Source organism: Neovison vison, chromosome 6, assembly GCF_020171115.1.
Source record: "Neovison vison isolate M4711 chromosome 6, ASM_NN_V1, whole genome shotgun sequence".
Classification (NCBI taxonomy): Eukaryota; Metazoa; Chordata; class Mammalia; order Carnivora; family Mustelidae; genus Neogale; species Neogale vison.
This window is the reverse complement of record NC_058096.1, coordinates 59,068,720-59,084,658: the sequence shown is the minus strand read 5'-3', so window position 1 is coordinate 59,084,658 and position 15,939 is coordinate 59,068,720. Positions and strand designations below refer to the sequence as shown.

General features: G+C 36.4%; 1 protein-coding gene across 1 annotated transcript in view; it reads left to right on the top strand.

Moving 5' to 3' along the window:
- The window catches only part of SLC9C1 (solute carrier family 9 member C1), an 83,088-nt gene extending 67,356 nt beyond the window's left edge, over window positions 1-15,732 (top strand). Inside the window, exons 21-28 of the mRNA XM_044255046.1 lie at window positions 177-275; window positions 981-1,154; window positions 8,089-8,220; window positions 8,352-8,537; window positions 9,997-10,117; window positions 10,964-11,042; window positions 13,279-13,366; window positions 15,709-15,732. Coding sequence (XP_044110981.1) covers window positions 177-275; window positions 981-1,154; window positions 8,089-8,220; window positions 8,352-8,537; window positions 9,997-10,117; window positions 10,964-11,042; window positions 13,279-13,366; window positions 15,709-15,732 — 903 coding nt within the window. The remainder of the gene's footprint in view (window positions 1-176; window positions 276-980; window positions 1,155-8,088; window positions 8,221-8,351; window positions 8,538-9,996; window positions 10,118-10,963; window positions 11,043-13,278; window positions 13,367-15,708) is intronic.
- Window positions 15,733-15,939: the final 207 nt, after the last annotated feature.

Genomic DNA, 15,939 nt, shown 5'->3' with positions numbered 1-15,939 from the left:
CTCTTTGATATTCATAATTCCTATTTTCTCTTACAAATTTATCACTAACACAATAAGTTGGATCTTACTGACTGATATTTTAAAATGTAAGAACTTTTATTAAGATGTAAACCTCAACATCCCCAACCACTGCTAATATAGTGTTTATGTCCTATATATTTGGTGATATGTTTAAGGAAAGAGCCAGAGTTGTAACATTTGACTGTGGAAATGATATATTTGAAGAAGGTGATGAGCCCAAAGGAATTTATATAATAATATCAGGTATGATAAAGGTAAGTCAGATTTATTCAAAAATGCACTTGTGAACATTAGTTAAAAATTTGATAAAATTAAGAATTCATAGTTTTCCATGTTAAGAACTGCATTGTTCCTCTTTTAGGACAACAGCCACCATTCACTTTTCTTGTTCAAACACAATGGTTAACATTACCTATCCCCTTTTATTTTATTTATTTGAGAGAGGGAGAGAAAATGAGAGAGAGGGAGCATGAGAGAAGAGAGGTCAGAGGGAGAAGCAGACTCCCTGCTGAGCAGAGAGCCCAACATGGGACTGGATCCTGGGACTCCAAGATCATGACCTGAAGCGAAAGCAGTCACTTATCCAACTGAGCCACCCAAGTGCCCCTACTTACCACCTTTTAAGCGTTACTTTCCCATAGATAACAAGAAACCATCCAAAGGATCATCCTTAAGATGCAATATTTTAAGTTGTTTTCATCTTATGTTTATCTGAACTGGGCATTTAGCCATTTTAAGGCAGGTATAAGTTGGCTGAGTAGAAGGAATCAGAAAGATTTCAGTATCTAAGAATACTTTTGCTAATTTAATAAATTCACTTTAAAAGGCACAAGTAAGAAGCATCCTCAAAATCATATTTACATATTAAAATTGTTAAAACCAAAGGAAAAAAATAAAAAATTAGAAAGTTTTGGTAATTAACTGGCATTTTTTTTCCCTCTTTCTTCATTCCTCAACAGCTTCAAAGATCAAAACCTGGTTTCGGAATTGACCAAATGTTCTGGGAGTCAGAGGAGGAAGATTATCAGCTAATGTACACAGACTTTGTGATCAGTGGGGAAATAATAGGAGAGCTAAACTGTTTAACTAATAAGCCCATGATGTATTCTGCTACCTGCAAAACCGTAGTGGAGGTCAGAAAACATCACCTTTTTGCCTATTGCTATAACTTATTAAATATCTAGTATCAAATACCAAGGTTATTTCTGTACTTAGCATATATTTACAGTCTAGTAACATTTTTTTTAAAAATAGGAATAGTAAAGGAATAAAATTTGCTACCAAATTATACTTATCCAGTATCTTGTCCTGGCAAAATGGCTTGCAAAATTAACCTACCATAATGAAAGTTTTAACCAGAAAAACTGATTAAATGAGGACTCTCATGGGGAAACTAGAGGACATATTTTAGTTATCAATACTATAATTTGGGAGTTAAGGAAGTGTAAAAGTCAGAGAACTAACATTTATTAATAAAGAAATTGAGCAAAGTGGATGGAAGTTTTCCCAGGCACAATGAGGACAAAATTCTCAAAGCAACAGGGGCTATCACTGGCCTAATTTAAACTCAAAAAGAAAAATGATTGCAAACAACTGAAGCCCATGATATACAAAAATCCATAAGTTGATGATGATACCAAAATTTGTTTAGTTTCCAATAAGAGTGTTGGGATATGAACTTATTATTCTAAAAATGGATTATTTTTTTTTAAATCGAAGGCATTCAACATTTATCCTGCCTTTCCTCTCTGAATTCTTTCAAGGTAACCAAAAAAAAAAGAGAGAGAGAGAGAGAGAAGAAGAAGAATTCTAGCTAACAAATGTAGAAACAGAGAATTATCACTAGCCCTCAGGGAGATTCAAATTAAAACCACATTGAGATATCACCTTACACCAGTTAGAATGGCCAAAATTAACAAAACAGGAAACAACATGTATTGGAGACGATGTGGAGAAAGGGGAACCCTCTTCCACTGTTGGTGGGAATGCAAGTTGGTGCAGCCTCTTTGGAGAACAGTGTGGAGATTCCTCAAGAAATTAAAAATAGAACTTCCCTATGACCCTGCCATTGCACTCCTGGGTATCTTTACACCCAAAGATACAGATGTTGTGAAAAGAAGGGCCATGTGTACCCCAATGTTTATAGCAGCAATGGCCACAGTCGCCAAACTATGGAAAGAACCAAGATGCCCTTCAATGGACGAATGGATAAGGAAGATGTGGTCCATATACACTATGGAGTATTATGCCTCCATCAGAAAGGATGAATACCCTACTTTTGTAGCAACATGGACGGGACTGGAAGAGATTATGCTGAGTGAAATAAGTCAAGCAGAGAGAGTCAACTATCGTATGGTTTCACTTATTTGTGGAGCATAACAAATATCATGGAGGACAAGGGGTGTTAGAGAGGAGAAGGGAGTTGGGGTAGATTGGAAGGGGAGGTGACTCATGAGAGACTATGGACTCTGAAAAACAATCTGAGGAGTTTGAAGTGGCGGAGGGGTGGGAGGTTGGGGTACCAGGTGGTGGGTATTATAGAGAGCACAGATTGCATGGAGCACTGGGTGTGGTGAAAAAATGAATACTGTTTTTCTGAAAATAAATAAATTAATTTAATTTTAAAAATACCCTCTTGTATTTCCCATGATATTGTATAATAAAGATAAGAAGCTGTTTAAAAACTAAAAAAAAAAAAAAAAGAAAGAAAGAAACAGAGAATTAAAGTATCTTCATTTTGCCATCTCAATGAAGTAATGGATCTAGGCAACAGACATCAACTGATGCTAGAACTACTGGGTGAAATGTTAATGGGAAACTTTATAATGAAAGGACCAGGCTAGGCTGGCACCACCTAGAAAACAATCATGGCATTACTAAAAGTGGGAAAGCTGGGCCTTGTCCACCTCTAGAGATGATGCTGCAAAGCTGGCTCTTTGAAAAAAATCAACAAAATTGGTAAACCTTCTGCCAAATTCATCAAAATAAGAAAGAGAGAGAGATGATTCAAATCAACAAAAATCAATCGCTTCTCGGCCTTTTGGCTAAGATCAAGTGCAAATCAACAAAATCAAAAATGAAAGAGGAGAAATAATTGACACCGGAGAAATACAAAGGATTGTAAGAGAATATTATGAAAAATTATATGCCAACCAATTGGACAACCTAGAAGAAATGAATAAATTCCTAGAAACATGTAACTTCCCAAAGCTGAATCAGGAAGAAATAGAAAATTTGAACAGATCAATTACCAGCAATGAAATTGAACAAAAAATAAAAAAACTCCAACAAAGAGAAGTCCAGGACCAGATGGCCTCACAGGTGAATTCAACCAGACATTTAAAGGAGAGTTAGTACTTATTCTTCTCAAAATATTCCAAAATCAAAGAGGAAGGAAAGCTTCCAAATTCATTCTATGAGGTCCGCATTACCTTGATACCAAAACCAGATAAAGACACTACAATAAAGACAACTATAGGCCAATATCTCTGATGAACATCAAGTTACCTACTCATAGATGCAAAAATCCTCAACAACATATTAGCAAACTGAATCCAACAATACATTAAAAAAAAAAAAGTTCACCACTATTGAATAACTTTTATTCCCAGGATGCAAGGGTAATTCAACATTTATAAATCGATTAACGTGACACATCACATGAATAAGAGAAAGAATAAGAACCATATGAGCATTTCAGTAGATGCAGAAAAAGCATTTGACAAAGTACAAGACCCATTCATAATAAGAGAGCTCAACAAAGTAGGTGTAGAGGGCACATGCCTCAAGAAAATAAAGGCCATATATTAAAAACCCACAGCTAACGTCAGACTCAAAGGTGAAAAGCTGAGAGCCTTCCCCCTAAGGTCAGGAACAAAACAAGGATGTCCACTCTTACTGCTTTTATTCAACATATATTGCAAGCCCTACCCACAGCAATCAGACAAGAAAAAGAAAAAAAAAAACTCATCTAAATTGGTAAGGAAGAAGTAAAAAGAAGTAAAACTTTCACTCTTTGACATGATACTATATATAAAAAAACTCTACAGGCCATCAAAAAAAAATTCTAGAACTGATAAATGAATTTAGTAAGTTTGCAGGATACAAGACCAATGTATAGAAACCCATTGCATCTCTATACACTAATAATGAAACAGCAGAAGGAAATTAAGAAAGTAATCCCATTTCCAGCTGTACCACAAATAATAAAATACCTAGGAATAAAATTAACCAAGAAGGTGAAAGATCTGTACTCTGGAAACTATAAAATCTTGATTAAAGAAATTAAGATGTCTCATGCTCATAGGTTGGAAAAACAAGTATTGTTAAAAGTGTCTGTATTATCCAAAGTAGTCTACAGATTTAATGTAATCCTTATCAAAATACTAACAGCATTTTTCACAGAACTAGACGAAACAATCCTAAAATATGTACAGAACCATAAAAGAAAGTGAAAGCAATCTTGAAAAACAAAGCTGTGGGTATCATAATTAAGGATTTCACATTATATTACAAAGCTATACTAATCAAAACAGTATGGGACAAAAATAGAAACGTAAATCAATGGAACAGAATAGAAAATCCAAAAATAAACCCACAATAATATGGCCAATTAATCTTTGACAAAGTAGGCAAGAATATGCAATGGAAAAAAGACAGTCTCTTCAACAAATGATGTTGGGAAAACAGGGTGGTTACATGCAAAGAAGTGAAAATGGATTACTTTTTTACACCACACACAAAAATAAACTCAAAATGGATTAAGGACCTAAATGGAAGACCTGAAGCTATAAAAATCTTAGAGTAGGTGTGCTTGACTGACTATTAATCAGTAGCATGTGACTCTTCGGACCATAATTTAAGCCCCACATTGTGCATAGAGTTTGCCTAATAAATAAATGAATAAAAAATGAAAATCCTGGAATGGAGAACAGGTGATAATTTCTCTGACACTGGACATAACAACTTCTTTCTAGTTATGTCTCCTGAGGCAAGGGAAACAAAAACAAATATGAACTATTGGAACTACATCGAAATAAAAAGCTTCTGCACAACAAAGGAAACAACCAACAGGACTAAAAGACAACCGACTGAATGGGAGAAGTTATTAGCAAATGGTATATTTGGTAAAAGATTAGTATCCAAAATATATATAAGAACTTATACAACTCAACACAAAAAAATAATAACAATAATAATCTAGTTTAAAAATGGGCAGAAGACATTAGGGAAATACAAATTAAAACCACAGTTAGAAACCACCTCACACCAATCAGAATGGCTAAAATTAACAAGTCAGGAAACAACAGATGCTGGCGAGGATGCAGAGAAATGGGAACCCTCATACACTGTTGGTGGGAATCTAAGCTAGTGCAACCACTCTGGAAAACAGCATGGAGGTTCCTCAAAATGTTGAAAATAGAGCTACCCTATGACCCAGCAATTGCACTACTGGGTATTTACCCTAAAGATACAAACGTAGTGATCCGAAGAGGCACGTGCACCCGAATATTTATAGCAGTAATGTCCACAATAGCCAAACTATGGAAAGATCCTAACTGTCCATCAACATATGAATGGATACAGAAGATGTGGTATATATATACAATGGAATATGATGCAACCATTAAAAGAAACGAAATCTTGCCATTTGCAATGACGTGGATGAAACTAGAGGGTATTATGCTAAGCAAAATAAGAGACAATTATATGATATGAGGAGTTTGAGAGGCAGAATAGAGGGGTCGTGGGGGGAAGGGAGGGAAAAAATGAAACAATATGGCACTGGGGAAGGAGAAAAACCATAAGAGACTCTTATCTCACCAAAAAACTGAGGGTTGCTGGGGAGTGGGAGTGGGGAGGGATACAGTGGCTGGGTTACGGACATTGGGGAGGGTACATGCTATAGTGAGTGCTGTGAATTGTGTAAGCCTGATGATTCACAGACCTGTGCCCCTGAAGCAAATAATACATTTTATGTTAATTTAAAAAATGGGCAGAAGACATAAACACATTTCTCCAAAGAAGACTTACAAATGGCCAGCAGACACATGAAAAGATGCTCATAGTCACTTATCAGAGAAACACGAATCAAAACCACAATAAGATGTCACCTCACACCCATCAGAATGGCTAAAATAAAAAACTCGATAAACAATTGTTCGCAAGGATGTGAAGGAAAAGGGACCCTCATGCACTATTGATAGGAATGTAAACTGGTGCAGTTACTACCGAAAACAGAATGGAGGCTCTTCAAAAAATTAATAGAACTCCCCTAAGATCCAGTAATCACACTAGTGGGTATTTACTCAAAGAATTTGAAGGGATATATGTATCTCTATGTTTATGGCATCATTATTTAAAATAACCAAATTACGGAAGCAGCCTTAAGTGTCCGTCAATAGAAGGATAGATAAAGAAAATATTGTGCATATATATATATACAATGGAATCTTATTTGGCCATAAAAAAGAATGAAATCTTGCCATTTGCAACAACATGGATGGATCTAGAGAGTATAATGCTAAGCAAAATAAGTCAGAGAAAGACAAATACTATATGATTTCACTTAAATGTGGAATTTAAGAAGCAAAACAAATGAACAAAGGAAAAAAGAGACAAACCAAAAACAAACTCTTAACTATAGAGAATAAACAGATGGGTACCAGAGGAAAGGGGGGATCAGGGGATGGGTGAAAAAGGTGAAGAGAATTAAGAGTACACTTATCTTGATGAGCACTGGAGTACTATATGGAATTATTGAATCACTATATCATACACCTGAAATTAATGTAACACTATGAGTCAACTACACTGGAATTAAATTTTAAAAAGAATAATGTTAGATGACCTTTATTGTCTGACTTGAAGTCTTATTATAAATCTATTGTAACCAACACCAAATGGTATTAGCTTAAGATAATATAGATCAGTAGAACAGGGAAGAGAATTCAGAAATAGATTCACATATACACAATCAAATGATCTTTAACGATAATGGTATTCTCAACAAGTGATCCTGAAAATTCCAAATATCTGAGTGGAAGCTCTGAGCCTCAGTCCCATATATTATGCACAAAAATTGACTTGGAATGGTGATAGACCGTAAAAGGAAATATTGATAAATTAAATGTAACTAGAATTAAAATCTTCTTTTTGAAAAGACACCGCAAAGAACATGGAAAAAGCAACACAGACCATGGGGTGGAAGCTTTTCACAATACCTCTATCTGAAAAATTACTTGACAATAGAATCTACAAAGAATTCTTAGAGCTCAAAAAGATGACAAAACATCAAATTAAAAATTAGGCAAAGGATTTGTGAAACATTTCACAAAAGAATATGCAAATGCCCATGAAGCCCATGAAGAAGATGCTTGATATCATTAGCTCTCGGAGAAATGCAGATTAAAATCATGATGCAGTATCACCACATACCTACTGCATTGGCTAAAAACAAAAATAATTAACAAGTATTGGCAAGGATGTGAAATAACTGAAATCCCCATCATGGCTAATGAGAGTGTAAAATGTTACAATGCTTCCAAAAGCAGATTGGCAATTTTCTTATAAAGTTAAGTACTCAATTAGCATATTACCCAGCAACTGCACTCACACATACTTACCCATGAAAAATAAAATTCAATATACACAACATCTTGTATATTTGTAGTAGCTTATTCCTTATAGCCAATAGTCTGCTCATTGTTAGCACTGGCATCTTATTGTTATCTAAAAGGTTTGCTCCCCTAAAATAATGCATTTTTAGAAATATTTATATCTTTAGTTTGAAAGTTTCCATGATTTTTAATATGTTGTTTTCTACTTTTTCAGAAACTGTAAGAATAGTAATGTTTCATTGGAGCACGTAACCTTTTATTATTTAATTTATGAAAAGATACACAAATATTTACTACTACACACATTTTATTAGGTGTCCAGGGAACACCATGAATCTTACATAATTTAAATTCTTAGCTTTAATGTTATATGTAAATAAGAAAACCTTATATCCTTAAACTATGGTATACAGAATGAAATATTACATTTATATCCTCCATTTTTCAGTTGTGTTTTATTCCTATAAAACACTTGTATGAAGCTTTTGAACAATGCTGTCCTCACATCGAGTATAAAATGTGGCTAAAACTTGGACTTTCAATTGCTGCCAAAAAAATGAGGGAACATTTATCTTATGAGGTAAGAGGTGTTTATATATAAACTCATCCTCAGACTGAATGGAATTGTATTAAAACGCTGTTATCAATTAACTATTTAGGAATTGATATTAAACATATATAGTAGACTATGAAATCGTGTTTTCCTTTTAGGACTGGAACTACAAGATGCAGTTAAAACTCCGTAATGTTTCTGTAAAAGATATTCCAAAGAACACCAAAACTGGTATCTATGATGAAACTGTGACTTACGTCATCCTCATCCATGGAGCTGTGGAAGACTGTCAATCACGAAAAGCTTATAAGGCACCTTCCTTAATTCCTATAACATGCTGTCAGGTATAGAAATGTTGATTCATGCCTTCCAGTCAATATGACATATGTCCAGACAATGTATGAACATTAGAAAAATTGTCACTTTTCCACCTTCCCATCCTCTCTGTTTCCTCTATCACTCCATAAACACACACACCACACACACTCAGTTCACTGGTTGCTTTGGCCCTTGGTAGCCCAAACACGAAGATATCCTGTTCAGTGTCAATGAAGCAGACTGAGCTGTACATTTTGGCTGTGGTTAGATTTTGGTGCTATAGTACATAGCAAGAGAGGGCCTGTTAAGTTCATTTACACATTGCAGAAAGACCACTTACTCTGGAGTGTGTCAACAGTACTCTAGGAAAGTTCTGACAGACCCATGCTGAACTGAGTATCAGTGGTATTTGCTCAGCTACTTTGAAAGTGAATGTAAGATGAAGGACTTGCTGAGTTTTCCTGGCAATCAGAATGAGAAGTTGTGCATGTGCAGAAAGGAAGAAGGCAGACTGTGTGTGTGTGCGTGTGTGTGTCAGGATAGAGAAAAAAAGCACTTGTCAGGAGGAATCAGGGGACATACAAAATGTATCTAAAGAAAGTAAATTGAAAGACCTCAAGTCAATTAAATTAGGCATATATTTTTAAAGCAATGAGTATATGGCGGAAACCGTGCTAGATGCTAAAGTGATCAAAACAAATGAGATTTGCAACTTACGCTCAGAAGAGCTCTCAACCAAGTGAAAAGAAACACATATAGGTTAATGAAACATGTACAACTATGATAGAAGTACTTTAGAAGTAGGTTTGGATCAGGAGAAAAACATGAGGTGGGGATAAGAGGAATCCAAAGATGAGAAATAGACATAAGAAAAATTTTCTGAACAGATGCCACCAGTACCAATGTGATAGACCCACTGAGAGGAAGGGAGACATTACTATTAACTATGGTGCGGCCTACCACTCTATTCCTGAATACATAATAACAAAGTTCTCCTGTGGGTGCTGACCAGCAATGTAGATGACCAAGCAAGAGATCCTCAAGGCAACCTAAAACCTACAAAACTCTAGTCTACCCTTGTAGGCAGAAAGCCCTGTTACTCTAGATGTGGGTACCAATGTGATTCAAAACATATCAAAAACAACCACAGGTTGAAGGATTTCTTGAAGTCTACTGTTTTAAACTTTCTTTTGCCACATTGATAATCTCTCTGGGTGATAGCTTAAAGGATCTTTAATAATGAACTCATAATGATTTTTCTCATTTGTAAAACAAATGAGCAAAGCATTTAAAAATCAATGGAAGTACATGGGATGTTGACTTTGAAAAAACCAACATAGTCCGGTATTTTAAGATATCTATCTCATAGAGACATGTTTACTTTTTATCCCGGATATTTAGAGAGGTCCTGAGAGAATTTACCAGAGAAAGATTTAATTATATGATATGTACTCAGAAATTAACTTATAGTCTGTCAAACTTCAGGTACAAGGCACTGAAGATTTTACAAAGGTAATGATTGTTCAAACTTTGGTTGATTTGAAAAAATTCAGATGGAACACCAGAAAATATGTACCTTCACGTAAAGCGTCTCTTCCAGTATCAGGTGAGTTAGATTTCTTTGAGTAATTGTGACATTAATTTCCATTTATAAAATTTTATATATTTATAAAATAGGCATATATGTATTTGGAAACTATTGAATACATTCTACCTAGAGTATTGGAAAAGCATTTTAATTGCCATATTTGAGATCTGATGGGGGAATCCAGATTGACAATATCCATGTTATAGTAAAAATTATTCTATACTTCATCTATAAGAATAAACATGCATAATTATCAAAATACTATGGGAAAAATTGTTAATGGGGGAATTTTTATTTTTTAAGATTTTATTTATTTATTTTAGAGAGAGCACAGTGGGTGGGGTGGGGTGGGGAGCAGGAGAGGTGGGAGAGAGAAAATCTCAGACTCCCCACGGAGAGCAGAGCCCAGCTCAAGGCTCAATCTTACCACCTCCTGAGATCATGACCTGAGCTGAAACAAAGATTCAGACGTTCAATTGACTGAACCACCCAAGCCCCCCAATGAGACCATTTTTAGCTCTTCCCTCAAATTACCATATTTTATATAGCAGTAATAATGGAAATACTGTGGTAGTGTCTGACTCTTCCAATTACCCACAGCCTGGCATTCATTCTCAACACACCTTAACATCAACGTATTTGGGGATGATGGGACAATAGATCATTTCTCTCTCTACAAACTTCCTGCACATTTGTTACATAATCTTTACAATAGAAGACTTTTAAGCCTTTTTTAAAAAAATATGACCCTTCTTCCCACCAATTGAGACTACCACCAATTTCAGATCAGAGGCCCTGAGTGTGAATGACTTGAACCTGGTCTAATGTGACAGTTGAACTAATAGAAACAGTGCTTTGTTCCAGTGCTTGAACTAACACAGTCTTTCTTGAACCAGCAAGCAAACTCTATAAAGAAGACCTTCAATTTGATACAAATATTGAGGTAAATTTAAAGCAGTCTTTTTAAAAGTTTTATTTTGGGGGAAAGAGAGTCTGGAATGTATAAAAATTATCAGTGTGTTTCTCTTAAAATGAAGGAATTTACCTGCTAATCATTTTGTAAATATCGATATGAACACTGTCTGTCTTAGTCCAGGGTAAGTAGAAATTGTATTTATATTCTTGGGTAAATATCAGAAAAATGACCAAGAAAAACAAAGGTCAGAAGATACCAGAATATTTATTTTGAATCACATGAGCCACATGCACTATTGAGTACCTAGTTGAGTAGCTAGTCACTAGGGTTGTCATGTACATGAGCCCCTCCCACTTCTCTGCCCTGGGCTGAAATTTTGACTGGTCTGAAGCCTTCATTGCTACCTCAACTATGCATCTGAGATCTTCCAACCGGAGGCAGTTTGCTCAACTATTCACGAAGCCTGTCACAAAGCAGGAGCTCAGTGATGACTGTACTAATCTAATCTGCCCCAGGCTAACCCAGAAAAAAAACATAAATATTGGTTCATTTCATAGTCCCCTGTGAACTTGGACAGGTCACTTAAGGATCTTAGAATCTTCAAAACCCTGGGCCAACTTGGCAACAAGATCCCAAGTTCTGAAACATTACAGATCCCTGGAATTGAAAGTGGGGCACAGAGAAATAGGATGGGAAATACCTCACTACCTCTACACCAGCTTGCTTGTAGACTGAATCCTGGGGAGATCCAGACAAGGTAGAGAATTTATTTGTAATTCTAGTTTGTGCCAAGCGGGTCATATTACTCCAAGGGATGTTGATTAGAATACCCAGAATCTGAGAGCTATCTTCTACAAATACACAATCCAAAAAATTGTGTATTTGGTTGTTAAAAATATGTTTCACATCAAGTCCATTTGCTCTATTAGCACTAGGCATAAAATTCTGAGAACACAAGTTCCTTTTCCCCTGAATCTCTCAACAAGTGTATGTTGCAGGGAAGGTGGTTACAGGTTCTGGGGAGAAAGTTGAAGGCCGATTCTCTCATGTCTGTCTGATCTTCAAGAGGCCAACACTTTTCTTTAATATCCAATTCCCATCCAGCATAAAAGCAAGAGGTTCACCTCCTCCCTAAACATTTTGGAGTCTTTCTGGGGAAGCTGTTCCTTAAACTTCCCTGGTTGTTCCTTGTTGCCTGGCACTACTGACCCAATAACATACAGGCTGAGAGTATTTGCTCTGACGTGAGACTCCTGGTTTCCTTCCTGGTTCCATCACTTCTTAGCCATGTGACCTTGGACAGATTTCTTAACCTCTTTAAGCAACCACAAAACAGAGACAAGAATCATACTTAGCTTGTATAGTGCTGCCGTGCAGATTAAAGAAATGGAAAGTACACTGCAAAGTGTTTGGCACATAACAAGCAATCCATACACGTAATTTCTATTATTTTCTGCTAACCCCTTCCTCACATTGTGAACTACTTCTCCAAATTTCTTGTGCTCTCCAGATACTTATTTTTTTTTAAATACAGATATAGATACCTCCTCTAATTCTCCCAAACACAGTTGCTGTTGAAGACTAGGAAGTAACAAAAGTAAATTACAATTTCAAAAATGAGGAAGATGAGGAGAACATTTAAGATAAAATATTAGATGGTTCCTGGGGCCACTGGGTAGCCTATCTTTCTCCTTAGCCTGGGAAGGCTGCCAAGCTTTTAAGAGTCAGCTTAATAGAGTATTTTAAATAATGAGGGAGCAGGGAAGCTAATGCTCTCCCTGTACATATTCCCCGAAGTGCTGCTTTTTCAAAATTAAAGAAAACCTGATGGCATGAGGTTGTTAAGATAGAGAAAGTAGTGTGGAAGTAAAGGTCCGTTAAATGGTAGAAGCGTCAACTACTGAGCCTATATAATATATAATAACTGTCAAATTGTGTTATTTAGTAAATGCTTTTTCTTCTTGATGTTAGATCCTGGCTCTGTTTCCAGGCCAGCTCCCTTCATGCTCCCCCAACCCCTCCTCCCACCAACACCCCAGAACTGTAGCTTTACCTTCACATAGCAAAAAGGCCCGTTGCCACATCCATCAGCTCTTTACAAAGTGTTTTGGTCCCCAGGATGGGAATAAAAACAGTGCTGCTGTTGTAGAAGTCCTCATCCTCAGTCCCTTGCTCCATAGACCAGATTTGACACAGCCCTGCTTTATAACTCTAACCCATTATAATAGTCTTAGAATTTGACTCCTGCTATCTCAACTTCTAGATTCAACAGCCTACAGGATTCCTTGATAGTATTAAGGAGGAAATGGGCATCTATCCGGTCACCTAGAATGAGACTCAGTGAAAATCTGGTAAGCTGCCTCAGTTTCCTCAACATGATCTGGATCACACCCGTTCCTGGAAATTCAGGCTGAAGCCAAAAGTTCAGGTCCCCTTTGGTGTGACAGTGTGAATTATACCCCTTTCCACTAGCCATTATGTGCTATATAATCACTTCCACTAACCCACTGATTCTTCTAATGACACTATCTCTGAATTCTAATTTGGAAAACTCTAAAATAAGATTCCTTTATTGAGATTTCTGAAATCAACTTCTGGCTTCCTCTCTTTATTCTGCTACTTAATTCCACGTGCAGCATACTCATTTTTTAGGCTGCCCTGCACCGTGGAAGATATAAACAAGTAACAAAGATATAAACAGGTGATAAGTGATGACTTCAATTCCCTAGAGCTTCTGTTCTAGTTAAGGAGGCAAAACAGATCAGAAGGCAGTGCAATAGCCATTTGAGACATACTGTGGATCATGCCAACTAAAACTAAAGGAATTCAATACAGAAACAACTGCTGGTGAACATAAACAAAGTCTTGGTGGAGAAGGGAAGAGGATGTTTGGAGTAGGGGACACAAGAGACCAAGACTTTTGGGAAACAATGAATAGACCAGTCTACCTTCGGTTGCTCAAAATGTAGCGTCAATGGAGAAGTGAGTGTGGGAGGGGAGGTGCACACTTTATATGACTGTGTTAAATAAAGCATATCTCTGGGTTTAAAAATGACCTCCTGATAAATCTTTGTGTCTCCATTTAGAAAATGTTAACTCTTGCAGGCTACTTCCTATGACAAAGACCAAATTTAAAAATAGAGCCAAAGGGTAACCATACACTATGAAAAAGTATTTTTAGGAGTTACTTGTAATACAATCAATATCTTCATGTGGGGATAAAGATGTATACAAAATGATAAGGAAGACACTATGATTCCAATAAGCAAATTTAAAAAACAGCCAGTTCAGGAGAAAGACAATACCCAGAAAAGGGAGAAAATAAGAAGCACCAAGTTAAACAACAATGAAGTATTAACACTAACTTTTTAAAATTAACAATATTTACTCCATGATAAGATCTGTTTCCTTTGAAATAGCTGAAAATGGCATGATACTTGTTTTCTTATATTTTGCCGGTAGTTGAGTAAAAGGAATTTGAAGTAAAAGTTATAAAAATGTTAGGTGCCTCGTTAGCGCAGTAGGTAGCGCGTCAGTCTCATAAAAATGTTCATATACTTTGACTTCATGAATTTGCTTCCGAGAATCAACCCAAAAAGAGTAACCCAAAGTAATAAAGTAGATATAGGCACAAACTGTCCAGTGCACCACCAATTCTAATGGCAAAACATTAAAAAGAGTCCAGGTATGTGCTATGGTGAGTGCTGTGAATTGTGTAAGACTGATGAATCACAGACCTGTACCCCTGAAACAAATAATACATTTAATGTTAATAATAAAAAAGGGAGCAAAAAAATAAAAAAGAGTCCAATAGTAAGAAAGTATATAATTTCACTATAGACCATCCTTTAGAGGAAATCCACAACCATTAAAAAGATTGGTTGTATAGTCCAATGTAAAATATAAAAATGAATGCAAATCCATACATACAACTTTCTTAACATGAAAAGAGGTCTGGGGCACCTGGGTGGTTTAGTCAGTTAAGCATCTGCCTTTTGCTCAGTCCTGGGATCAGATCGAGCCCCACACCAGTCTATTTGTTCAGCAGGGAGTCTGCTTCTCCCTCTTCCTCTGCCCCCCCCCGCTTGTGCTCTCTCCCTCTCTCTCAAATAAATAAGTGAAATCTTTTTAAAAAGAGAGAGAGAGGCCAGAAAAGATAATCCCAAATGATTCAACCAGATATTAGAAAAGTAAGAGTAGGGACAGGTGTGTTTACTCTTATCATATGGTTTTATTGCTCTTGTAATAAAAAAAAATGATTGTAAAACTCTTAAGCATTATTCAAATAGAAATACTCTGAAAGTTGTCTGTTCCTTTCTGCCCTTCTTTACACTCAGCAATCCCTGTGCATTGAAAAGGAGAGGTAGCTACCAGAGCTGAGACCTCATTGGTGTTTCCCACGGTGGAACATACTTCTCCTCTAAACTACCCCTGTCCCATTTATCAGGCTCCAGGGGCTCTCAAACTCTGACCTCCAGTTTAAATCACACCACCACTACTTTGGGAAAAATGACTAACTCACACTTACCCACTCGACATCCTTTCTTGTCCTCAGCAATAATGACCAGGAGGTATTTCCTGTGGGAATTAAACTGACCCTCTAGTGCATCCTGTTCGAGGTTGTAAGTCAATGTTGAAAGATTCCAAAGCTCTTTTGCATTTGTTTTTTTTTCCCCCTCCCTACTTCTGTTAGGAATGGTTGACAACACTGTTCTGAAGACTGACGCCCATACAGGATCTGCTGTCAGGGGACACCTCCTGTTTCTGAAACACATTCCCCTGCATCCAAAGGGAACAACCTCAAGCCGGACCCCGTATGGTTGATCCTGGTGCCACAAGGAAAGATGTTTGGACATTGCAACCATTCCATCTAAAATATATTTTTTGGAACATTTTCTTGATCGAAAATATCTTTTATGTTAAA